The sequence below is a fragment of the Vipera ursinii genome (genome assembly GCF_947247035.1).
Source record: "Vipera ursinii genome assembly, chromosome: 2".
Taxonomy (NCBI): domain Eukaryota; kingdom Metazoa; phylum Chordata; class Lepidosauria; order Squamata; family Viperidae; genus Vipera; species Vipera ursinii.
Genome location: NC_139513.1, coordinates 291,049,673 through 291,076,702, shown reverse-complemented (window position 1 = coordinate 291,076,702; position 27,030 = coordinate 291,049,673). Strand labels below are relative to the sequence as shown.

General features: G+C 44.7%; 2 protein-coding genes across 2 annotated transcripts in view; one reads left to right on the top strand and one right to left on the bottom strand.

Annotated features, from left to right (window-relative positions):
* TPGS2 (tubulin polyglutamylase complex subunit 2) overlaps positions 1–27,030 on the bottom strand; it is a 409,136-nt gene that overhangs the window by 40,959 nt on the left and 341,147 nt on the right. The window lies entirely within an intron of this gene.
* UBAP2 (ubiquitin associated protein 2) overlaps positions 1–27,030 on the top strand; it is a gene marked incomplete at its 3' end in the record, with an annotated part of 115,056 nt that overhangs the window by 55,796 nt on the left and 32,230 nt on the right. The window contains exons 9-15 of the mRNA XM_083353539.1: positions 2,859–2,911; positions 8,235–8,302; positions 12,262–12,451; positions 15,914–16,127; positions 19,535–19,812; positions 20,598–20,767; positions 25,551–25,779. Of these exons, the coding sequence (XP_083209665.1) occupies positions 2,859–2,911; positions 8,235–8,302; positions 12,262–12,451; positions 15,914–16,127; positions 19,535–19,812; positions 20,598–20,767; positions 25,551–25,779 (1,202 nt within the window). The remainder of the gene's footprint in view (positions 1–2,858; positions 2,912–8,234; positions 8,303–12,261; positions 12,452–15,913; positions 16,128–19,534; positions 19,813–20,597; positions 20,768–25,550; positions 25,780–27,030) is intronic.

Genomic DNA, 27,030 nt, shown 5'->3' with positions numbered 1-27,030 from the left:
ATCTGTGCCACAAGGAAGAGACAGAACGATAGATCTGGGTGGGGCCTTGGAGGTCTACTAGTCCAACCCAATTCTCAGGCAGGAAACCCTATACCATTTCAGACAAAGGAAAGCTCTTAAAAGCTTCCAGTGTTGGAGCACCCACAACGTCTGGAGGCAGAGTTGTTCCATTGATTAATTGTTCTCACTGTCAGGAAATTTCTCCTTATTTCTAGGTTGGTTCTGTCTTTTATTAGTTTCCATCCTTTGCTTCTTATCCTGCCTTCAGGTGCTTTGGAGAATAGCTTGACTCCCTCTTCTTTGTGGCGACCTTGGAAGACTGGCTTGTTTGAAATTTTCCACATGCTACCCCAGCTCTCTTACCCATTTTTCAAAATCTCTTTCCTCTGTTAAATTATTTAGTCTAAATTTAGAACGGAGGAGATACTCAGGAATGCAAAACAAATACAGTCTTAACATATTTGCGGGACAGATGCCGAGAGATGTTTTTATGACAGCTTTATAGTCAAGATTTCCTGGCTTGAGGCATGCCAGGTTGCTTTTCTTTTTTTTAAGTTTAAGGTGGCTTGGGGTCTCTTTCCCAGAATAGCTCCCAAGAAACTCACCAATACATAAATGTCATTTACATGTAAAGTCCAGATAATTTTTTTTTGTTATTATTTTTGAATTCTTATATGAGTGCTGGAAAAATTGTCAGTGGTTTGGGAGCACTGAAGGAAAAAAACCCCCCAACCTTTTGTTTTTGGGAATCCATAGTTCATATTTCACTTGGATGGGAAAATTCCTCTTTTAGTAAAACATCTTAATATCCTCAGCATCCCAATTTTCCATGCTGTATAAAATCTGCCTAAGTAACTTTAAAACACCTTTATTGAAACCTGTTTCGGTCTTTGCACGACTACAATCCTCACTGCCTGAAACAGTTTGCAAATGTATCATGACTCCCAAGTAATAAAATTAACAAACTAAAAAACATTTTCGGAAAACCTAGCGAACACAGGCGCACAAACACAAACAAAATCAATAGCCAGCTGTGAAATGATTTATAAAAACAATTGTGTTTTGATTTGGGCTGGAAAAAAAAATCATTTTGACTGCTGCGGTCTTTTCCCCCAGTAACCCAGAACTAGGGTGTCCTCTTGGCCTTTCTGTTTCTGCCATGTTTCTGTTAATTTGGATAGTTTAAACGTGATTTATCATCATCATCATCATTATTATTATTATTATTATTATTATTATTATTATTATTATTATTATTATTATTATTATTATTATTATTTTAATCCCATTTATATCCTGCCCTTCTCCGAAGACTCAAGGCGGCTTACAATTTAAAGCACAAATCAATGTGCTTAGCAATAGCCTTCATTCTATGTATATGCCTGCTTATTAGGGCTTTCACACCCCCCCCAAGCGGCATTATTACAAAGTCAGCTTATTGCCCCCAACAATCTGGGTCCTCCCAGCAGGCTGGGAGGGCTGTTTTAAGATGTTGGCAGTGCGGGCTAGAGAGCAGCTTTTGTAAAGATGGCCTGAACCAAAGTTTAGACGATATACTAGTTTCTGTCCTATTATTATTATTATTATTATTATTATTATTATTATTATTATTATTATTATTATTATTATTATTATTATTATTAATTTAAATAAACAATTCAAGATGGTGAAAGTACCTAATACAGGTGGTCCTCAACGGACGACCACAGTTGAGCCCAAAATTTATGCTGCTAAGTGAGAAATTTCCTAAGTGAGTTTTGCCTCATTTTATGACTTTTCGTACCACCTTTTGTGAAGTGAATCACAGAGCAGCTGTTAAGTTAGTCACATGGTGGTTAAGTGAATCTGGCTTCCCCATTGATTTTGCGTGTCAGAAGGTCACAAAAGGGGATCCTGTGACACCCCCCGGGACACTGCAACGGTCATAAATATGAGTCAGTTGTCAATCATCCGAGTGTAAATCACATGACCATGGGGATGCTGCAACAGCCACAAGTGAAAAAAAAGGTCCTCAGTCACTCTTTTTAGTGCCGTTGTAACTTCGGTCACTAAACAAACTGTTGTAAGTCGAGGACTATCTGTACGCTTTCCTCCTCTTCTTTTCCTCACAATATCAACCCTGCAAGCTAAATTGGGCTGAGAGAAGGACTGGCCCAAAGTCACCCAGCTGGCTTTCATGCCTGAGACTGGACTAGAACTCACCGTCTCCTGGTGATTGGCCCAAACTCACCAAGCTGGCTTTCCTGCCTAAGGTGGGACTAGAACTCAAGTCCTCCCAGTATCTAGCCTGATGTCTTAACCACTAGACAAAACTGTCTCTTTTGAACGGTGTGGTTCAATGCGTTCTCTTTCTGTTCTTTCGTAAGTTTTTATTATTTTTAATAGTTTGATAATTTGCTATAATGAGTACCTCCTGAAGCAGAGCATAAAACTTTTCAAATGACCTGAGAAACAGATGTTCCTTCTTAATCTCAGATTTCCCAGCTACATCTCTGCGGTGGGCAGGACAGGTTTGCAGGCAGGTCTGGCCTTGCTCTGCAGATAAGACTTTGTCCAAAAGCAAAGTTTGGATTTTTGATTTCAGTGAGGGCAGAATCATTTTTACCTTCTTTGGGCAATGTCTGATAACTTGCAGTAATATTCATTGGTGGCCCAATACCTTTAATCCTACATGATTTTCATCTGCCAGATGTAATTACATCTGTAATCCAAAACGTGGAAAATTTATGGCCCTCAACTACAACCCCTAACATCCCTAACCATTGTCCATTTTCGGCTGCTTGGGAATTGTAATTTGAACGAGGTACTGGTTTCCTTAAGAAATGAGCCGGTTTTCTGATCAGCCTTTTGTTCTACAGGAACATGGAAGAATTCGGTAGAAGAATGGACGGCCGAAGACTGGAACGAAGATGTAAGTCTAGGTTTTGTTAGTTTTGTGCTTAAGCAATGGCAATTCTCTTTGAAAAGAGTGTGGCGGAATACATTGCCTGACTTTTAAACACTTTCAATTTCTTGAACGTTATTTGGCTAACTTTAATCCTGGGCTGTTGTTGTTCAAATATATTTTTTCCGAGAACTTACGCAGAAGCTAGAGAGATCTCCTACAACTTAGGCTGTCACAAATTTCTGAAAATCTGCACTTTTCACATGCTTGTATGGAAAAGACAGCTGTGGGTAGTCCTCAATTTACAACAGTTCATTTAGTGACTGTTCAAAGTTACAACAGCAGTGAAAAAAGTGGCTTATGAACATTTTTCACACTTAACAACCGTTGCAAGCATTCCCACGGTCACACGATCAAAATGTGGACGCTTGGCAGCTGGTTCATATTTATGACAGAGCATCTCTTCAACATCTTCAACAATTTGGACGAGCGGATAGAGGGGGAACTCATCAAATTTACAGACGAAGCCAAGCTGGCAGGAATAGCCAACACTCCAGAAGGGCTTAAGATACAGAAGGATCAGACAGGCTTGAACACTGGGCGCTATCTAACAAAATGAAATTCAGTAGTGAAAAAAGTAGGCAAGAAAAATCAAATACACGGGTACAGTATAGTAGTACTTGCTCAGTAGTAGTAACTGTGAGAGGGATCTAGGAGTCCTAGTGTGCTGCAGCTGCCAAAAAAGCCAACACAGTGCTAGGGTGCATTAACAGAGGGATAGAATCAAGGTTACGTGAAGAATTAATGCCACTTTACAATGCCTTGGTAAGGCCTACTTGGAATACTACATCCAGTTTTGGTCACCATGATGTAAAAAAGATGTTGAGACACTAGAGCAGGCATGTCAAACTGCCGGCCCGCGGGCTGGATGCATCATATTAAAACCGCGCCCTCCCCATTGCCGGCAATGGAAAAAAGTTGTGATACGTCCTGCGACATCATGTGACGTCGCGAGTTTGACATGCCTGCTCTAGAAAGAGTACAAAGAGCAACAAAGATGATTAGAGGGCTGGAGGCTAAAACAAATCAAAAATGGTTGCTGGAGATGGGTGTGTCTAGTTTCATGAAGAGAAGGACGAGGGGTGACATGATAGCAGCCTTCCAATATCTCAGGGGCTGCTCCAAAGAAGAGGCAGCCAAGCTATTTTCCAAAGCACCTGAAGGCAGGACAAGAAGCAATGGATGGAAACCAATCAAGGAGAGAAGCAGCCTGGAACTAAGGAGAAACTTCCTGACAGTTAGAACAATTAACCAGTGGAACAACCTGCCTCCAGAAGCTGTGAATGCTCCAATCCTGGAAGTTTTTAAGAAGAGACTGGACAGCCATTTGCCTGAAATGGTACAGGGTTTCTTGTGTTCTGAACCAGCCCTCTTCTAACAAACCCCTTATCAGAAAGAAGAGACTGGAGAGCGTCCAAGGCTAAAAGGCTTCTGCCAAGATTTAATTACGCAGTTAACAAAAACACTAGAGCTTGTCTTCTCAAGCGGAAAAGTTGCTTTCAGCAACCAGCCCCTCCCCAAACACTCCTTTTATAGAGAGCTCAGGGCGTGGTCTCCCTGTGCCTCCTCCCGAGGAGTCCCACAACCTTTCTTTGTTTGTTCCTGCTCGACTGCCTCCTGCGTCGGGCGTCCTTGAACAGGGCCAGCTGTGGGTCATCATCCTCCGCACTCTCGGGCTCACGCAGCTGAGAAGAGGTCCCCGGCTGAGGACTCTGCAAAGCCTCCAAACCATCATCAGCCGGTTCGTCTCCCTCCTCCCCCTCATCTGAGTCCTCCGATACGTCGGAGCCGGCTGTCGGACCCACAGGCTGGCCCTGAGTCACAACATCTTGCCTGAGCAGGGGTTTGGACTAGATGACCTCCGAGATCCCTTCCAACTGTTGTTGTTGTCGTCGTCTCTATGACCACATGATTTACATTCGGATGCTTAACAACTGACTCCTATTTATGAGGGCTGCAGCGTCCCGGGTCCTGTGATCCCCTTTTGCGACAAGCAAAGCTAATGAAGCCAGGTTCAATTAACAACCATGTGACTAACTTAACAACTGCAGTTAACTCGCTTAACAACGATGGCAAGAAAAAAATCGTAAAATGGGCCCAAAGTCACTTAACAGCGGTCTGGCTTAGTGACGGAAAGTTGGAGCTCAACTGTGCTTGTGAGTCAAAGGCTACCCGCACTGTGTTCCTTGTGTAGAAGGTGGCTGAAAGCGCCACGGGTTTGCATTGGTCTAATTGAGAAGCTTCTAAACACTATGTCAGATAACCAAGAAATAACAAGCAATACATTTTAAGGGATGGTTGTCCATGGTTTGTCTGGAGCTGCCTGTTCATTTGATTCCAGTGAAAACTCCAACCTAACCAGGTGCTGGTTTCAAGGAATTGTCAGTTTCCAGGAAGGAATTCTTGGTGTGGTGTGTTTTTTGTTTTTGTTGTTGTGCCTCATTTAGATTCTGGCCAGCGTCTCACAAGCAGATTAAATTGCTTCTCAGAAATCTTGCAGGCTTCTGCGTAAGCAAAAGCCTTTCAGCTGTTGTGTGGATCAAGTGACCTCATAACTGCCACCGTTTACCTTTCCGGACAAGCCAGAGCAGCAGCCCCACCCACAAGCCAAAGACAGTTATAGGCTGGCTTATTTTAGAATAGAGACGCTTTTCGTTCTCTCTTACTTTTGGAGTTGCTTGCAAAGTTTGCATCGCATCTTGACCTACCAATTTTATTGGGGCGTTTGTGGCCTCTTGAAATAAGCATTCTTGAACAGATGCTTGCTGGATTTTCCCCCGTCGCTGTCAAATGGTCTCCAGTAAGAGACTAGGAGGGGAAGCACAAAACCTCTGTTTGAAAGAGGTTCTGATAAAAAAATGGGGTGTGGCACGTTGTGCCGTGCTGCTGAAGCTTTGTGACTCAAAGCATTTTTTTCTTTCTTTCCCAAAGGCAACTTGACTTTGTTTCCCCTTGAAGACGTTCCACTTCTCATCCCAGAAGCTTCTTCGGTTTTGAATGAACGGTGGCAGATGGAAGGATTTGTGTGCCTTGCAGTCATCTGGCCATTAGCACACACTCTTGAGAGTTGTTGAGGCCACTTGGAGGTTTATCTGTGCCCACCGGGTTACTTGAATAGTGCAAATGGAGGTGGAATTCAGGTCAATGGGAATTCACTATTCAGGTGACCCGGAGGGCACTGATAACCCTCCAAGTGGCTTCAATAACTCAAAGAGAGCGCTAACAAGCAGATGATTGCAAGGAATATAAATCCTTTCATCCTTCACCATGCAGTCCGAATTGAAGAAGCTTCTTGGATAAGAAGCAAAACATCTTCAAGGAAAGACAAAGTCCAGTTGCCTTTGGAAAAAAAACACCTTTGGGTCAACTTTTGGATGACTGAGAATCTCCATAGTCACGAAGTTTTGTGAGTTTCTTGTGTGAGCAACTCAGATGTGAGTGACCAATTTGTAAAGGCCACAGGATGTTCGTGCAGTGTCATGTAGTTCCAGACCAGAAACCTATGGTGGAGATTTCTTTCCAAGCACATACCTGATTGTGTGAGGTGGACACCAACTATTCTTAAAGTCAAATGTGAACTGGTATCAGCTTTCTTGAATTAAGATTCATCTCTAGGATGTTTCGCATAATGTCCTGATTATGTACACACACACACCCTTAGATAATCAAAGTTTGACTTGGTAGGCTGACTTAATGATGCACTAAATGCCTCCTGTGAAGCAGGAAACCCTGGATGGGTTCTTCTTCTTTATTTATTTATTGGATTTTTATTTCACCTTGATTATTTTCATAAATAACTCATAATAGTGAAACACCCAATACTCTTTCGTCCTCCTATTTTCCACACAACAAAAGCCTCCCCCACCCATTCCTGCCGAGTTGGCTTATGCTGAGAGAGAGGGACTGGCACCCAAAGTCAGCCAGCTACTATTATGCCTAAGGCAGGACAAGAATTCACAGATGTCTGGTGATTGTTGCAAAGTCACCCAGCCAGTTTCATGCCAAAGGCGGGACTAGAACTCACTGTCTCCTGGTGATTGGCCTAAAGTCACCCAGCTGGCTTTCATGCCTGAGGTGGAACTAGAACTCACTGTCTCCTGTTGATTGGCCCAAAGTCACCCAGCCAGCTTTCATGCCCAGGGTGGAACTAGAGTTCACTATCACCTGGTGATTAGCCTAAAGTCACCCAGCCGGCTTTCATGCCTAATTTGGGACTAGAAGGCCAATCTCCTGGTTTCCAGGCTATTCTCCTTAACCACTACATCAAAGTGGCTCTCAAACTTCTCTCTTTGCATGGGAAAGATCCCAGACTCGGTCCTTGGAATCCTCTCCTCGCTGAAAATATGTCAGCGTTCAGCTTCGATCCTGCTGAGTGGCTGCCAAACAAAGCAGGCAGATGGGGATTTATGCAAAGTGAAGTTTTCGCTTGAGTTCAAGTAGCTTTATACACACAGCTTGCCTGGGATGAGAGTAACGGATCCTTATCTGGCAGCTTCTGCTTCTCCTCGACTTAACAACAGTTCGCTTAGTGACCCGTTCAATGTTAGAACAGCGTTGAAAAAAGTGACTTATGACCATTTTTCATGCTTAACGACCGTTGCAGCACCCCCGTGGTTACGTGATCAAAAATTCAGACACTCGGCAACCGAATTGTTTTTACGCCGGTGGCAGTGTCCTGGGGTCACTTGATCCCCTTTTTGTGATCTTCTGAGTCATTGGGGAAGCTGGGTTCACTTTAACAACTGTGTTACAGTTGTTAAGCAACAACTGAAGTGGTTCACTCATATAACTGAGGCGAGTAAGGTCATAAAATGGGGCAAAACTCACAACAAATGTCGTACTTAGCAACAGAAATTTTGAGCTCGCTTGTGGTCGTATGTTGAGGACTACCTGTACAGAAAAGGTTCAAATCTGCCCTGAAGAATTTTATTCTGGTTTGAGATATACATTCATTTGTGTGGGGGTGGTGGGGGTGGTGTTGAGGCTTTGATATATTGAAGAGGGCTGCAATTATGGCAAGAAAGCTTTAAATTTCCCAGGAACCAAAATGAAGCCATTCAATATATTTTTCAGATACTTCCCTTCCCCCAAATATTTATGCATTGCTGTTTCTAGTTGTTCCCTCTTTGCTTATGTCTATGTAAATTATCGCCTGCAAACGAGATACAATTTGCTCTGCACTTTAGATCCTCTAAGCACCTAGCATATTTTTTTGTTGCTGTCTCCTGGGGGTGGGGGGAAATTTATACAAAATATATTGAATATTCTGCTCTTTCCTCTAATATCCTAGCTTTCAGAAACAAAGGTCTTCACGGCTTCATCAGTTCCAGCTGAGAACCACGTCACTTCGGGCCAAAGGTAGGTATTTTTCTGTGTTGTATCTCGAGTGGCTGCCATTTTCTCAGTTGGAATTGTTGGCCCTATCCATAAATAGTATGATAATCACTTACAAATATACATGTAGACAGGAAGCAGTGAAACTTGGGAAGTTATAATCCTAGAAGGGATCTGCTGCAGCCTCCAGCTTGGTATAGTGCAGGGGTAGGCAACCTGGGCTCTTTTATGACTCCCGGACTTCAACTCCCAGAATTCCTGAGCCAGCCATGCTGAGGGGAAAGGGAGAGGTTTCCAAGCTGAGCCGTGCTGGCTCAGGAATTCTGGGAGTTGAAGTCCACGAGTCATAAAAGAGCCAAGGTGGCCTACCCCTGGCATAGAGGTACTCCTCAACTTACAACAGTTTGTTTAGTGACCGTTCAAAATTACAACAAGACTGAAAAAAAGTGACGACCATTTTACACGCTTACAACCACTGCAAGCATCCCCATGGTCACTTGATTTACATCAGATGCTTGACACCTGGTTCTTATTTAGGACGGTCGCATTGTCCACGGGTCGTATGATTCCCTTTTGTGACGTATTCAGTCAATGTTCTCTCTGTGTTCAAAAATGGTTGGCTACTACCTTAAGTCTCCGTCATCTGCAAATTTTATAGTTTTCCTCACAACCATTTCATTCAACTCATGGTAAAACGGTTGGCTTCTGTAGGGCCCAGGACAGAGCCCCCATCCCTCCAATTCCTGCTGCTCTCCAAGCTGATGTGGAGTGATTTATGACTGGCTGTCTAGGTGCAGACTAGGTGCAGTCATTCAGCCAATGGTAAACCCAGCTAGCAGTTAAACCGTCTAGCTTTTAATTTACCATTTTATTAAGCAGGCTATTGTGAGACACTTAGTCAGATGCTCTGCCGAGGTCAAGGTACACTATGTTCATGGCATTCCCCCAATCTATTAAGCTAGTAACTCTGTCAAAAAATGGAGATAAAGTCAGTCAGGCTTGACTAATTGTTATATTCTTCTCTAGTGCTCCCAAGCAGTGCTTTTGAATCATCTGTTCAAGAACCTTGCTCTTTATAGACCTCAAGCTGACAAGCCTGTCTTATTTTTAAGCTTTCCTAATTGAAAGAGGGGGATGGAATTGCTCTGAGTCCGCTTCCATCAAAGTTGCACTTGGAGATCTGCTCACTGAAAATGCAACACAAATCCTTCATTTTAAGGCCCCCGCGAGCACAGAAGTTGATTAAAATGTAGTGGTGTCACTTCAGAGTAGAGAAAAGCAAGGTTTTACGCTAAGGCAAGAAAAACCAAATGTACAAGTACGGATTAGCTGAACCTTGGCTCAATAGCAGTAACCGTGAAAAGGATCTTGGATTCCTAGTAGTAGACAGTCACTTAAATACGAGCCAGCAGTGTGCTGCAGCCGCCAAAAAAGCCAGTGCAGTCCTAGGCTGCATTAACAGAGAATCAAGATCACGCAAACTATTTTTTTTATTGAAAAGTTTTACAGTACATTTTATTTTTAACAAAACAAAACAAAACCCCTCCCAACCCCCTCCCCTCTTCCCAACCCTCCCCAATACCTACCTCCCTCCCCAACTTCCCAGAGCTAAATACAAGGTATAACAGTAAAAACAATCATAATCTACCATATGCAAACAACAATAACTATTAAATCTATCGCACTTTAACTCTTATAAGATAACTACAAGCAATATAAATATCACATCAATACTTATTCAAATGCTAAGTGAAACTTTTTAGTCCCATATTTATTCTGAATGTAATCAATCCATTTTTCCCACTCCACAATATATCTCTGTTGCGAATGATCTTTCAAGTACGCTGAGATCTTTGCCATTTCTGCCAGGTTGGAAACTTTTAAAGTCCTACTAAAAGTCTTGCTGCCGTAATTAAATTCAACATCAAAGATCACGCAAACTATTAATACCACTTTACAATGCCTTGGTAAGACCACACTTGGAATATTGCATCCAGTTTTGGTCACCCCATTATAAAAAAAAAAGAAGTTGAGCCTCTGGAAAGAGTGCAGAGAAGAGCTACAAAGATGATGAGGGTCCTGGAGGCTAAAACATATAAAGAATGGTTGCTGGAATTGGGTATGTCTGGTTTAAAGAAAAGAAGGAGTGACATGATGTCAGTCTTCCAATATTTGAGGGGGATACCATAAAGAAGAGGGGTCAACTTATTCTCCAAAGCGCCCGAAGGCAGGACAAGAAGCAACAGATGGAAAATAATCAAGAAAAGGAGCAACCTGGAACTAAGGAGAAATTTCCTGACAGTTAGAATAATTAATCAGTGGAACAACTTGCCTCCAGAAGTGGTGAATTTATTTTTTACTTTTATTTTTATTTTAATTCCATTTATATCCCGCCCTTCTCCGAAGACTCAGGGCGGCTTACAAACTTAGCAGTAGCCTTCATTCTATGTATATGCCTGCTTATTAGGGCTTTTTCACACACACCCAAGCGGCATTATTACAAAGTCAGCTTAATTGCCCCCAACAATCTGGGTCCTCATTTTACCTACCTCGGAAGGATGGAAGGCTGAGTCAACCTTGAGCCTGGTGGGATGCGAACCTGCACTGATTGCAGGCAGCTGGTGTTACTTAAGGAGGCATTAGCCCACTGCTCCACCAAGGCTCCTCCATCACTGCTACATCACTGGAGGAATTTAAGAAGAGATTGGACAGCCATGTGTCCAGAATGTACAGGGGTCTCCTGCTTTAGCAGGAGGTTGGACTAGAAGACCTTCAAGGCCCCTTCCAACTCTGGTGTACTATGTTCTAAATAAATACCCCTTTCGCATTGCATGTATAAAGGTTAATATTACTGCATTCTAATGGATTTTTTTACTCTAAAGGTTCCTTATATCTTGACGTTATAACTGATTGTACCACATTATGAGTCAAGTGTTGTTTTACTCTGTGTGTATATGCAGAGCCAGTTAGGCCTCGTGGTTAAGGCATTAGGCTAGAAATGGAAAGACCCTGAGTTCCAATCCCACCTTCGCCATGAAAGCCAGCTGGGTGATCTTGAGCCCCAGTCCCTCTTTCTCTCAGCCCAAACCATCTCCCAGTTTTGTTGTTGTGGGGAAAATAGCAGGAGGTAGGTGTGTTGGATATATTTGCTACCTTGAGCTGTTTGTAAAAATAATAAAAGTGGGATACAAAGTAAATACATTTTAAAAAATAAAGCCATCCGGCGCTCAGTCATTTTGTAATAAGTGAAACCATTGCCACTACTACTGTGATACAGTAGAGATTATAGCTTTATTATTTATTTGTTAAATTTCTTTTCTCCAAGAGCTCAAGGCAGCATCCCTCTCCCCCCTCCCCACCCGGCCCCTTTTTTTCCCAGGACAACAAACCTAAGGTGTAGATTGAGCTGAGGGAGGTTGGCTGGTCCAACATCACCTAGGGCAGTGATGGCGAACCTTTTAGAGACCAAGTGCCCAAACTGCAACCCAAAACCCACTTATGTATCCTTGGGTGCTGGGTGGGCGTGGCCCATTGGGTGGGCATGGCTGCGGTGGTAACGGCAGACTGGGTGGGACTAAAAAGTTCAATCAATCAATTCCAACTTTGCGAGATCTTTTTTTTCCCCGCAAGAAGTTGAAATTGATTGATTAAATCTTTTTTTCCCACCACACGGCGGCAGAGGCCTAAAGCAAAAAGGTTTTATAAAACTCAGATGAAGGCCCAGGACTGGGGGATGGCACACGTGCCCACAGAGAGGGCTGTGCTTGCCACCTGTGGCACGCGTGCCATAGGTTCGCCACCACAGACCTAGGGAGCTCTTGTGCCTGGGGGTGGGCTTGAACCCAGATTCTTCAGTCCTAGTACAGTACTTTCACCATTAATCTCTTGGTCTCGCCCTGGGTGTACCCAGGAGTCTTTTTTTTTGGCCTCCTTTAGGATTCTCCCATCCTCTAATTTTCTTTCTTCTTTTTTTTTATACCTAGCATTGACCTGGTGACGCTGCTTCAGAATCCTGGTGCCCCGAATCAAGACCTGGAGGCCACCTCCTTTGATGCTTCTCAGCAGCAAACCTTCGGCCAGGCGCTCATCTTCACCAATTCCCAGCACAATCCTCAGACGGCCTTGGGAACAAGCAATCCAAGCACTGTGAACACTTACTCTGCACAAAGCCTGGTAACGCCCATCCTTCGGGTTGCTCAGAATACACAGTCAAATTCCACAAGCTGGAAAAACAAAATTTGGATGGCTTTGAACTGCGTCGGCGTTGGGGAACTCTAGTTGCTTTTTGGAAAGGATAATTGAGGGGGTGGGTCCTCGGTGCTCTCTGAGGTTCTTGGCGCGCTCTGAGCTGGGTGGTTCTCTCGCAGACGTTTCATTACCAAATGAGGTAAGGTCATCAGTGCACTTTGGGGCCTCTGTAGTTGATAATAAGGAAAGGGATGCAGTGGCTCAGTGGGTTAGGATGCTGACCTTGTCGATCAGAAGGTCGGCAGTTTGGCGGGTCGAATCCCGAGTGCCGCGTAGCAGAGTGAGTGCCTGTTACTCGTCCCAGCTTCTGCCAACCTAGCAGTTCGAAAGCACGTAAAAACACAAGTAGAAAAACAGGGACTGCTCCGGTGGGAAGGTAACGGCGTTCCGTGCGCCTTTGGCGTCTAGTCATGCCGGCCACATGACCACGGAGACGTCCTTGGACAAGCACTGGCTCTTTGGCTTTGAAATGGAGATGAGCACCAGCCCCTAGAGTCGGAAACGACTAGCACGCATGTGCGGGGGAACCTTTACCTTTACCTTTTCGTTGATAATAAAACGTCTGCAAGGAAACCATTAAGCTCAAGAGAGCAGCAAGCACCACACAGCCCTCCTCCTCGTCCACTCTGCAAACCCCCTTCCCTCTTAGCACTGATGGATGTTTCCTAGTTCAGGGGACTAGGGAACGTCATACCCCAACTTTTTGGTTCCAGGAACTGGCTGCTTCAGGTGGTTTCAGCAGCAAGCGGGGGCGGGAATGGTTTTGCAGACATAACATACAGTAGGGGGGGGGGGGAAAGTTATTTGATCCCCTGCTGATTTTGTACGTTTGCTCACTGACAAAGAAACGATGAGTCTATAATTTTAATGGTAGCTTTATTTTAACAGCGAGAGATAGAATAACAACGAAAAAAATCCAGAAAAAATGCATTTCAAAAAAAGTTATAAATTCATTTGCATTTTAATGAGTGAAATAACTCTTTGACCCCCTTCGCAAAACATGACTTAGTACTTGGTGGCAAAACCCTTGTTGGCAATCACAGAGGTCAGACGTTTCTTGTAGTTGGTCACCAGGTTTGCACATATCTCAGGAGGGATTTTGTCCCACTCCTCTTTGCAGATCCTTTCCCAAGTCATTAAGGTTTCGAGGCTGACATTTGGCAGCTCCACAGATTTTCTATGGGATTAAGGTCTGGAGACTGGCTAGACCTTAACGTGCTTCTTCATGAACCACTTCTTTGTTGCCTTGGTTGTGTGTTTTGGGTCATTGCCATGCTGGAATACCCATCCACGGCCCATTTTCAATTCCCTGGCTGAGGGAAGGAGGTTCTCACCCAAGATTTGACGGCACATGGCCCCGTCCATCGTCCCTTTGATGTGGTGAAGTTGTCCTGTCTCCTTAGCAGAAAAACACCCCCAGAGTATAATGTTTCCACCTCTATGTTTGGCGGTGTGGATGGTGTTCTTGTGGTCACAGGCAGCATTCCTCCTCCTCCTAACATGGCGAGTTGAGTTGATGCCAAAGAGGTCGATTTTGGTCTCATCTGACCTCAACACTTTCACCCAGTTCTCCTCTGAATCATTCAGATGTTCATTGGCAAACTTCAGACCGGCCTGTACATGTGCTTTCTTGAGCAGGGGGACCTTGCGGACGCTGCAGGATTTCAGTCCTTCATGGTGTAGTGTGTTACCAATTGTTTTCTTGGTGACTATGGTCCCAGATGCCTTGAGATCATTGACAAGACCCTCCCATGTAGTTCTGGGCTGATTCCTCACCGTTCTCATAATCATTGAAACTCCACGAGGTGAGATCTTGTATGGAGCCTCAGACCGAGGGAGAGTGACAGTTATTTTGTGTTTCTTCCATTTGTGAATAATCACACCAACTGTTGTCACCATCTCACCAAGCTGCTTGGCAATAGTCTTGTAGCCCATTGCAGCCTTGTGTAGATCTACAATCTTGTCCCTGACATCCTTGGACAGCTTTTTAGTCTTGGCCATGGTGGAGAGTGTGGAGTCTGATTGAATGATTGCTTCTGTGGACAGGTGTCTTTTATACAGGTAACAAGCTGTGATTAGGATCTCAGCTTGGTACCTGTATAAAAGACACTTGGGAGCCAGAAATCTTGCTGATTGATAGGGGATCAAATACTTATTTCACTCATTAAAATGCAAATCAATTTATAACCTTTTTGAAATGAGTTTTTCTGGATTTTTTTTGTTATTATTCTGTCTCTCACTGTTCAAATAAACTTACCATTAAAAGTTATAGACTGATCATTTCTTTGTCACTGGGTAAATGTACAAAATCAGCAGGGAGTCAAATAATTCCCCCGCCCCCCACTGTGTATCCTGTGCATGCACAAATGAAGTTTCGCACACCTGCCCACTGTTTCAGCGGCCTGGTTCCCAATGGGCTGCGACCCGATAGCAGTCCACACCCGGAGGTTGGGGACCCCTGCCCTAGTTGGTTAATGAAGCATTTGCAAGAAAACCACCATGCTCAGGGAGCACCAAGGACCCCACAGTCCTCCTCCTCCTCCTCTTCCTCTCCAGAAACCCCTCTCCCTTCTAGCAGTGATGATGTTACCTAGTTGGGTCGTGAAATGTCTGCAAGAAAACGACCAAGCACAGAGAGTACTAAGGACTGCATAGTCATTGTCCTCCTCCTCGAAATCCCACCCCCTTTTAGCAATGATGACGTTACCTAGTTGGGTCATGAAATGTCTGCAAGAAAACAGCCAAGTTCAGAAAGCAATAAGGATCTCTTATTTCAAGCCTGAGCTACAAATATTCCTTTCCATCCGTAATGGCTAACCTTGGTACCTGCAGCCTTCTAGGGAGGCTGTGCTACAACCCAGCTTACTGACTCCTTCCAGCTGGAAGCTGGAGTGAGCTACTTAATGTGATTCTGGTGAAGAGCACAAATCACACCCTGTGCATAATTGCTACAAATGTTTCTTTCCAATTACATAACTAACCGCTTTTTGTGGAAATCCAACTATTCCTGAGCTGTTTAATCTAGGCTTAATAAATATTTTTATTATTATTATTGGTGAGATCTAATTCATGTCTCATTCATAATATAAAATGCATTACTATAATGCTAGAAGTAAGGAGAAATTTTCTGACAGAACAATTAATCCCTGGAACGACTTGCCTCCAGAAGTTGTGGGTGCTCCAGCGTTGGAGGTTTTTAAGAAGAGATTGGTCAACCGCTTGTTTGAAATGGTATAAGGTTCTCCTGTTTGAAGAGTGGGTTAGACTAGAAGACCTCCGAGGTCCCTTCCAACTCTGTTATTCTGCATTCCATATTCTAATCTATAGTATCTTAATACGGATGTTATTCAGTGCCTCACATTTGCTGCATTCCTTTTTTTTTTCTAGTCTTCAGTGCTCAGTTCTGGAATCAGAGAACTTAGCTCTTCAAAGTTAGCCAACTCCACTGGTTCCCAGATTTCGGAGCCTCTGAAATCTCCAGGTTTGGGCCAGTTCACCTCACAGGGTCCTCTCAATACAACCTCTCCAGCGTCCACAACGCCAACCTCATCCTGGGATGTCAAATCGTCGACTTCACAGCCTTCGATCCTCAGCCATTTCGGTAAGCGTTCAGTCTTATAAAAGCAAGTTAGTGGAACACTCATGCTCCAAATGTTTTTTTTTAACAAACATTTTGTTGGAACATAATGTAACATTGTTTGACGAAGCATTCCTTTGGGGTTTTCAGATCCCACAGTGATTTATAATGGTTAATCTTCAATTCGGTTCACATTCTGAGACTGGTAAAAACTTAACAGTTCAAATCCTACCCAAGGACCTAGGAGCTGTTAAGTAACGTCTGAGTATATAGGCAGTTTCAAGTAGGGTGGTTTTTGCAAAGTCTGAATATACAGGTCCAATAAGTGCAGGATTTCCATGTATCTAGGCAGCCCTTTGGATGTTGCTCCACAGGCTCCTCTCACTGTTGGTACAACCTTTGATTTCTTTCCTCCACAATCGCTCAGCTTCAATTTTCAAATCATGATATTTCGTTATTTTTTTTTAGCTGTTTCTCTTCAATCCGTGCATCACCTGATAATGAATTGCTGTTGTTGTGATAATAATTATTATACGTATATGTCCCCTATCACACCATGGCCCTACTCTAGGGCTTTTTCTATTCCACTCTGATTATTATTATTAATTATTATTATTGAATTTAGATGGCTGCCCAATTCACACATAGGTGACTCCACGTGTCTTACCACATTTTAAAAAATTAAAAGACTGATCATAGAATAAATCCATTAAAAATAACAGACCCCTCTTCATGACCTGTTTTCCTTGTTGTCTTCTGCGAGGAGGTTTTCGTGGTATCCAAAGCAGAACATCCAGATCCACAGTTTTGTTCCATACAGTATCCACCTTCTGAACTCTCAAGCTTCCTCCTTCTGCTATGTATTGAAGATGGACAGTGATTAATATTTATATGCAGTGCTTTTTTTGTCATAGAACTCGCCTGAACGGAGTTCCGGCAACTTTATTTGATAGATTTTCCAAGTTTTAAAAGTCATAAAAGAGCCAAGGTTGCCTACCCCTGCCCTATACCATTTGACAGGTGCCTGCCCAATCTCTTCTTAAAAGCCTCCAGTGATGGAGCACCCAACAACTTCTGAAGGCAAGCTATTCCCCTGGTTAATTGTTCTCACTGTCAGGAATGAATTTCTCTTTAATTCCAGGTTGCTTCTCTCCTTGATTGGTTTCCATCCATCGCTTCTTGTCCTGCCTTCTGCTGCATTGATTTGTGCTTAGATTGTAAGCCGCCCTGAGTCTTCAGAGAAGGGCGGGATATAAATGGGATTAAAAAAAAATGATGGCAAACATTTTGTGTGTCCCCCCCCCCTTATGTAATGGTCCATTCCTGCATCAACATGCCCTTCCCACAGTCACCCATGCTCTGGTCACCTCCTGTCTGGACTACTTGGCATGGGACAACTCACTGTGGAAAATTTTTTAACAATTCTATTTAATTATTTAAAACAAAAACTATTTTAATTTTTGCCGTTCGCATTTCATTCTGTCCCTCCTTTTGCATCCTTTCTTTAATGATTCCATTCCACCATTTCTTTGCTATTAGCGTAACCTTTGTCCGGCAACGGGTTGTCCTGTGGCGGATTTAATAGACCCATTCACCCGTCATAAATAGGAACCAGTTGCCAAGCATCCAAAGGTGAATCGCAGTCATGCGATTCACCTTTGGATGCTTGGCAACTGGTTCATATTTAAGATGGTTGCAGTGTCATAAATGTAAAAAAAATGGTCATAAGTCACTTTCTTCAGTGCCATGGTAACTTTGAATGGTCACTAAATGAACTGTTGTAATTCGAGGACTACCTGGATATATCTACCCTTATGCATACATAATACACACATAAATATGTTACATACACACACACACACCTTTTGTGGTGACCCAGGGAACGGCACAGAAGCAACACAGTCAGCTGGCAGTTCAAACCACCCCTTTATTGCTCCAAATGTTCCCCAAGTCCCAGAACAAGTAACAACACACACACACACACACACACACACACACACACACACACGCACGCACACACACACACACACACCCCTTCAATAATTCAGTATTTGTTCCTGACAAATGCCCCTCCCCACAGCGTCTCCTTAAGTCTCAGTCCCCTTGTGGAGAGGTACGGGCTGCGTTGTTCCCTCCTTCTCTCCACTCTCCATGCTCTAGGACAGTGATGGCGAACATTTTAGAGACCGAGTGCCCAAACTGCAACCCAAAACCCACTTATTTATCGCAAAGTGCCAACACGGCAATTTAATCTGAATACTGAGGTGTTAGTGTAGAAAAAACAATTCGTACATTAACACCTTTTGTCTTAAAAGAAAAACACAATAACAAAGCTTTCAATGATACAAACAACTTTTTACTGAAAGATAAAAGTTTGCATTTCGCATGCTTTTGAACAATTAATGGGATTTTTGCTGTTGTATGCATGCTGATAATTTGTCTAACCTTGGCTTATACTTTGTAAGTTTGAGAGCAACACGTGCAGCACTCAGGTCATCTGTTTCTGGTGTCAGATTTGATATAATTCAAAGCTGAAAACACCGCACTTGCTCCTAAGGCTTGTTTTGGCTAGGATGGGGCTTGAGAAATGGCTTTTTCCTGTGAAAATTTAGCCAAAGAGCAAGGTGCACGTGCCCACAGAGAGGGCTCCGAGTGCCCCCCCTCTGGCACCCGTGCCATAGGTTCGCCAACACCGCTCTAGGATCAGGACGGGGTGATCCTTGCTCATCGCCTGTCTCTCATGTTCATCCTGCCCCTGTTCCTCCCTGCCTTCAAGCTGTACCTCAGCCTGCTCCTCCCCATATTTTTCCGAAGCCAACGATACCTCCCCCTCGATCTCCAATCTTCCTTGGCTCCAGTTCCAGCTCATCTTCCTCAGCAGATTCAGGCTCCGAAGGGTGCATGACACCTTCCTCCATACATATATAAATATCTAAATATTAATCACTGTCCATTTTGAACACATAGTGGAAAGAGGAAGCTTTAGAGTTCACAAGGTTGATGCCATACGGAACAAATCTGCGACTGAATCTGGATGTTCTGCTTCAGGTACCACGAAGCAGGTAACAAGGAAAACAGGTCAAGAGGATGTGTAGCATCCCAGACAATCCTGCAGACTCTGGTCAAGCAGCACTTCTATGCCAGGTGCAGGTGCCATGCGCAAGAAGGTTGCAAACACCTTACTGCCTTTGTTTCTCTTAAGGCAGGGGTGGGGAATGATGGTCACTCTGATGATTTGTGGACTTCAGCTACCAGAATCCTTGAGCCAGCCACGTTTGGCTGAGCCGTGCTGGCTCAGGAATTCTGGGAGTTGAAGTCCACAAGTCACAAAAGGGCCGTGGTTCCCCACCCTTGGTCCTCTTTTAGGTGCTGTTCAAGTGAGGGTTGTTGATGGTTTTCCATGTTTTCCTTTTCTTGCTAACCCTGCCCAGACTTCAAATCCCAGCCTGAGCCGTCGCCGGTCCTGAGCCAGCTGACCCAGCGGCAGCAGCAACCACCGCCTCCACCGGCAGCCTCTGTCCCACCACCCGGACTGGAATATTTTGCTCCCCAGAAAAGCCGGGAGCCCTTGCCAGTGGACAGCTCTGCGGCTGGCAGCAAAACCCCGCCCCTCTCCAGCATTTCTCCTGAAAGTCAAGGGGTGCCAGCCCATCAAACGCAGCAGAAGCAGAACAAGCCGTCTAAACGGAGAACGCCCCCAGTTTCAAAAGTGAGTAATTTTGCAGCGGTCAAGAGATAGCAGGGGAATTTCTTCTGAGAAGCGGTTGATCTGGACACAAATGAAGAGAGCCGGCGCCAGGTCTGCCATCTTCAGCATTCGTCACTTCGTTGGCATCCTGACATAAAATGCAGGCGAAGGGGAGAGACTGGGGAGGAAGGGGAGACGGAATGACATGGTGACAGGAACCAGAGATGTCAATCTGGCACAGACCAGCCGATTGAGGATGGCGGGGCCATGAGGACGGAATGTGGAATTCCCCCAACGAGGTGCCAAACCTCAAAGACGTTCCCAAAGCAACTAATTTGAACGTCGTTTGGACACCGACGGACCGGTCAAGGGGGAGGGCAGGGAAGAGGGGGAAACGCATGTTTTACACGGAAATATTCAGTTCCAGCTTTGCTTACGCGGTAACCGCTTGAGTTCCGTCAAAGTAAACCTTTCGTTTCAAAAATGGGAGTCGAGGGTTTTTCTTTCCTAACTACTCAAGTGGAGACAAGCCTGACAGTCGATCCCATTTTACTGGATTGTCTTGAGTGTCCCTAAGGTTGCCCAAAGGGACAATGATTTGAAGTTACCCTGTTTTTTATTAGGGGGGAAAAGCTGCTGGTCCACGGACCTGAGGATGGGGACCCCTGATTTAGATAGAATACCAAGTTGAGGCAGGTCTGACAGATCTTTTCCAATGACAGACGATAAATGCATTAAACAGGAAATGTTCCTTTTCCCAGCTGGCCTTCCTGATTACAATCTGCTATGTGATTTTTTTTTTCCAGATCCCTTCTTCTGCGGTGGAAATGCCTGGATCGACTGACGTTCCGGGGCTAAACGTGCAATTTGGAGCGCTTGAATTTGGGCTGGAACCTGCAGTCTCAGAGTTTGGATTTGCTTCAAGCTATGAAAGCAGCCCAGCGCCCAACAATATCCTGTACACCAAGCCTGTAAAGTAAGTGGATTTCTGTCTAGGGGTGGGGGGACGAGGGAGAGGCCAGTGGCCTCATCCGTGTCATCATCACAACAATGCAGGATGCGACAGGCGCAGATGAGGTCATTTGAGCAGCGGCGGTGTTAGGGTGAGCTCTCCTGGGCTCTTGACACAGAGCTTCTTTGAAATCGGATGATTCGAGAAGCAGAAACACAAGGCTGAAGCTTCCCTCTTAGTTCCTGAAATGACCTACCTAGGAAATCAAGAAGGTTAAGAACCTCAGAAGGTTTGGGGACATCCGGTTCCATTTCCTCTTGGATGATGCTGGATTCAAGCCTGGCTTAACACAAGCTGACAGATTGGGAAGAAGAAAGCGGCAGAGGAAAACAGTTCCCTAATACTGATGATGTTACTTTGTTGGGTAATCAGATGTCTGCAAGGAAGGCACCAAGGACCCCAAGTTCTCCTCTTTGCAAACCCCACTCCCTTCTAGCTCTGATGATGTCCCCTAGTTGGGTCATGAAACGTCTGCAAGAATACCACCAAGCGCAGAGATCATCAAGGATCCCTCAGTCCTCCTCTTCCTCCTCCTCCTCCTCCTCCTCCCTTCCAGGACTGATGATGTTCCCTAACTGGGTCATGAAATGTCTGCAAGAAAACCACCAAGCTCAGAGACCATTAAGGATCCCTCAGTCCTCCTCCTCCTCCTCTTCCTCCTCCTCCTCCTCCTCCTCCTCCTCCTCCCTTCCAGCACTGATGATGTTCCCTAACTGGGTCGTGAAATGTCTGCAAGAAAACCACCAAGCTCAGAGACCATCAAGGATCCCTCAGTCCTCCTCCTCCTCCTCTTCTTCCTCCTCTTCTTCCTCCCTTCCAGCACTGATGATGTTCCCTAACTGGGTCGTGAAATGTCTGCAAGAAAACCACCAAGCTCAGAGACCATCAAGGATCCCTCAGTCCTCTTCCTCCTCTTCTTCCTCCCTTCCAGCACTGATGATGTTTCCTAACTGGGTCGTGAAATGTCTGCAAGAAAACCACCAAGCTCAGAGGACACCAAGCACCCTCACACTTCATTCAACCTTGAGCTACAAATATTTTCTTCTATTGGCACTGCTCTGGTTCACCATCTGAAAAACATGCAAAAAATCGCTCAACAATATCTCCTGAAATCTTAAAAGAGTGTCCAAGTTGCTTTTTTTTTCCTTCAAATGATTCGTATAACTGTCCATCTCATATTTCACAACTAATTTAAACACAAAAGGGGCTGCTGAAAACACCACAAACCAAATCCCTCCCTTCCATGCCTGGGAAAAACAGCCAGGTCTTTAATGCTTTCCAAAAGGTGAATTAGAGTTGTGGTTAACCTAAATTTGGGCAGGGGAAGAACCACCTTAATCCCGTTATTGCCTGATTACGTGTTTAGCTTTTGTCCTGCTTTTTCACTTCATGGATCAATACCGTTTGGAATGCATTTTTCAGATGTTGAAGCTAATGCAATCCTTGGTTGCATAAACAGAGGCATGGAATCCAAATCACGTGAAGTATTAGTATCGCTTTATAAAGCCTTAGTAAGGCCACACCTGGAATACCGCATCCAGTTTTGGTCACCGCATGACAAAAAAAGACGTTGAGACTTTGGAAAAAATGCCAAGAAGGGCAACTAAGATGACTAAAGGCTTGGAGACAAAAACATATGAAGAACGGTTGCAAGAATTGGGTATGGCCATTCTGGAGAAAAGGAACGACTGGGTGGGACATGATAGCAGTATTCCAGTATTTGAAGGGCTGCCACAAAGAAGAAGGGGTCAGTTTATTTTCAAAGCACCAGAAGGCAAAGACAAGAAACAATGGATGGAAACTAATCACGGCAAGAAGCAACCTGGAATTAAGTAGAAACTTTTTTTTTAATCCCATTTATATCCCACCCTTCTCCGAAGACTCAGGGCGGCTTACAAGCTTAGCAGTAGCCTTCATTCTATGTATATGCCTGCTTATTAGGGCTTTCACACACACCCCCAAGCGGCATTATTACAAAGTCAGCTTAATTGCCCCCAACAATCTGGGTGCTCATTTTACCTACCTCGGAAGGATGGAAGGCTGAGTCAACCTTGAGCCTGGTGGGATGCGAACCTGCACTAATTGCAGGCAGCTGGTGTTACTTAAGGAGGCATTAGCCCACTGCTCCACCAAGGCTCTTTGAAACTTCCTAACAGTGAGGACAATTAGTCAGTGGAACAGCTTGCCTCCAGAAGTTGTGGGTGCTCCAACACGAGGTTTTTAAGAAGAGATGATACAGCCCTTTGTCTGGAATATGGCCTCCTGCTTGAGCAGAGGGCTGGACTAGAAGACCTCTGAGGTCCCTTCTAACTCCGTTCTGATTGATTGATTGATTGCAGAGGAGGAGGAGGCGGCAGGGAGGAGGAGAACAACATCCTTGAGATTCTTGGTGCTCTCTGAGCTTGGTGGTTTCCTTGCGGACGTTTCCTGACGGGAGTAGCACTGATGACATTACCTAGTTTGGTAATGAAACGTCTGCAAAAAAGCCACCAAGCGCAGAGAGCACCAAGGAGTCCACAGTCCAACCCTGAGCTACAAATATCATTTTCTATCGGAATAAATACGATGGGCTTTTTTCCTTGGTACCTCCTTGATTAGGATATTGTTGATCGCTGCTTATCTTATTGTAGGCTGCTGGAGAGGATAAGGTTCTATGTTAAACTTAGTTTAACTTGGTTCTACTGCTAAGCTTGTAAGCCGCCCTGAGTCTTCGGAGAAGGGTGGGATATAAATGTAATTTTAAAAAAAACTCATTTAATCTGGGTTCTTTTTCTCTCCCATGCAGTCAGCACAATCAGCCGGAGGTTTTTAGGAAGCTCATAAAACAGAGGTTGAATGGTAGAAGCCCTCCTTTGTCCCTAATCTCTGTATTGCCCTTAACGTAGATGATGGGTAAACCATCTTGGCTAATACATCTGGAGTTAACCAACCCCTCCTCTGATTCTAATGAGGCCTTTTCAATTCCACAACTTGTAACTCTCCCAAGCCTTGAGAATCAGCAAATAAAACATGTTCACTGCAATCCCAGTGGAAAACGTACGTGGGAAGAACCACCGTAGAAAAGTACCTTCAGTACAGATAGTCCTCGAATCGCGACCACCACTGAGCCCCAAATGTCTGCTGTTAAGTGAGTTTTGCCCCATTTTACGACCTTTCTTGCCACCGTTGTTAAGCTTGTCGCACGGTTGTTAAGCGAACCTGGCTTCCCCATTGACTTTGCTTTGTCAGAAGGTCGCAAAAGGGGATCACGTGACCCCGGGACACTGGAACCGTCATAAATATGAGTCATTTACCAAGCATCCAAATTTTGATCGCGCGTGATCCCGAGACACTGTGACCATCCTAAATGTGAGTCAGTTGTCATGCATCCAGATGTAAATCACGTGACCGTGGGTGTCAGGACCCACCCCAAACCACATCTTAGGAAGACAAAATTCTTGGAGTCAAATCTATTTCCAAAAAAGAATCTTTACTATGACATGCTTGGTTGTAGGAACAAGACAGAACTTATATTATTCCACGAAGTAAACCCTTATAAAGAGTTCCTGGTTTAACCCCCCTTATCCCCATTTGGTCAGTCCCCCATCCTTTCTCTCATATCATCCATCTCATGGGAAAAAGGAACTTAGGACCCTTCATGTTTATTGCTGTCTTCCGTGACAAAACCCAGATGCTAGCCCTCCCCTTTTGTTTCCCCAGTTCAAAAGGCTTCTCCTTTCCTTTGAAATGCCTATTGCCGGTTCAATACACATCTATTCTCTTCTCTTCGGGAGATGGCAGAATCCATGGAACAATGTTTGAAACATTCCATTTATGAATATGATATAAATGGATTCTGACAGTGGGGATGCCGCAACAGCCATCAGTGCGAAAATCAGTCACTTTGTCCAGTGCTATTGTAAATCTGAACGGTCATTAAATGAACTGTTGTGAGTCAAGGACTACCTGTATACCTGCGCTCACTTCTGTGTAACTTCGTTTCGTGTTCTGAATATGATGTTGAATATGGCACAGCCACGGAGAAAGAACATGTTCAACAACTAAACGTTTACTTATTTATTAAATTTACATGCCATCCGGAGCCACCTTATCCGTGAAAAGGGCAGCGTATAAATTCAATAAATAAACTGCCGGGTTTCCTTGAGGTCTTGACTTTGCTTGGCAGGACCTGAATTTCCTGTAAAGCCGCTTGATCTTGTTAAGTTGTACAAATGTTTGTCAATTATTTTTTTCCCCTGTAAATGTACAGGTGGTCCTCAGCTTATGGCCACATTTGAGCCCAAAATTTCTGTTGCTAAGTGAGAAGTTTGTTAACTGAGTTGTGCCCCATTTTACGGCTTTTTTTTTGCCATCTATGTTAAGTCAGTCGCTGCAGCTGTTAAATTAGTAACACGGTTGTTAAGTGAATCTGGCTTTCCCATCGACTTTGCTTGTCAGAACGTCACAAAAGGGGATCACGTGACCCCCCCCCCCCCGGGACACTGCAACCGTCATAAATACGAGTCAGTTTCCAAGCATCATCCGAATGTAAATCGTGGGGATGCTGCAACGGTTGTAAGCGTGAAAAATGGCCCTGAGTTGCTTGTTTCAGTGCCGCTGTAACTTTGAATGGTCAATAAATGAACTGTCATAAGTTGAGGACTGCCTGTATTCCCGGCTGCGTATCCCTTTTAGCATAGCTGCTGAGCTGCCTAGTGAATCCTGAATAAACCTTGACCAAGACAATACGTGGCTTTTACTTTTCCAGTGAACCTTTGAATACCTCTTTGCCAATGTCCAATACAGTGCAGGAGTCCGCCTACTCCACCCCTGTCATCACATCCAGCCTGACCTGCTCTGTCCAGAGCAGTAGCCTTGTAACGGCCTCCACCACCACCTCTTCCTCCTCCTCCTCTTACGACCAGGCCTCTCCGCATAACAGGATGACATACCAAAGTTCGGTGCCTCCGTCAGAACCTGTCTCGGTGGCTGTCATGGTGAGTATAGCAGTAGCAGATAGCAATGGCACTTAGACTTACGTGCCGCTTCACAGTGCTGTACAGCCCTCTCTCGGCGGTTTACAGAGTCAGCATATTTGCCGCCAACAGTCTAGGTCAGTGGTGGCGAGGCTTTTAGAGACCGAGTGCCCAAACTGCAACCCAAAACCCACTTATGGGTCCTCGGGTGCCGGGTGGGCTTGGGCCATTGGGTGGGCGTGGCTGCGGTGGTAACGGCAGACTGGGTGGGACTAAAAAGTTCAATCAACCAATTCCAACTTTGCGAGATTTTTTTTTTCTCTGAGAGAAGTTGAAATTGATTGATTGATTGAACCTTTTTTCTTTTCTTTGCACATGGCGGCGGAGGCCTAAAGTGAAAAGGTTTTATAAAACACAGCTGAAGGCCTAGGACTGGGGCGACAGTGCGCGTGTGCGTGCTTACAGAGAGGGCTCTGCGTGCCTCCTGTGCCACACGTGCCAATAGTTTCGTCACCACGGATCTAGGTCCTCATTTTACCAACCTTGGAAGGGTGGAAGGCTGAGTCAACATAGGTAGGTAGGTAGGTAGGTAGGTAAAGGTAAAGTTAAAGGTTCCCCCGCACATGCGCGCTAGTCATTTCCAACTCTAGGGGCCGGTGCTCATCTCCGCTTCAAAGCCGAAGAGCCAGGGCTTGTCCGAGGACGTCTCCGTGGTCATGTAGCCGGCATGACTAGACGCCAAAGGCGCACGGAACGCTGTTCCCTTCCCACCGGAGTGGTCCCTATTTTTCTACTTGCATTTTTACGTGCTTTCGAACTGCTAGGTTGGCAGAAGCTGGGACGAGTAACAGGTGCTCACTCTGTTACCCGGCAGTCAGGATTTGACCCGCCAAACTGCCGACCTTCTGATCGACAAGCTCAGCGTCCTAACCCACTTATATATCACTTCATAGTACTTTTCAGCCCTCTCTGAGCAGTTTACAGAGTCAGCCTTTTGCCCTCAACAATCTAGGTCCTCATTTTAGCCACCTCAGAAAGATGGGTCCAAGTCATCCTTGAGCCGATCAGAATTGATCTGCCGAACTGCTGGCAGCAGAAGCAGCCTGCAGTACTGCATTCCAAGACATCCCTGATTGCCATTGATCGTCTTTGGTGAAGTTCTTAAGATGAAGGTGCTCATCGGCATCTGATGAAGTTCACACCCAATTGTGCTCCTTTAAATTTACTTATTTCAGTGGGGGTTTTTTATGGCCTTTCACTTGCCAAACTCTT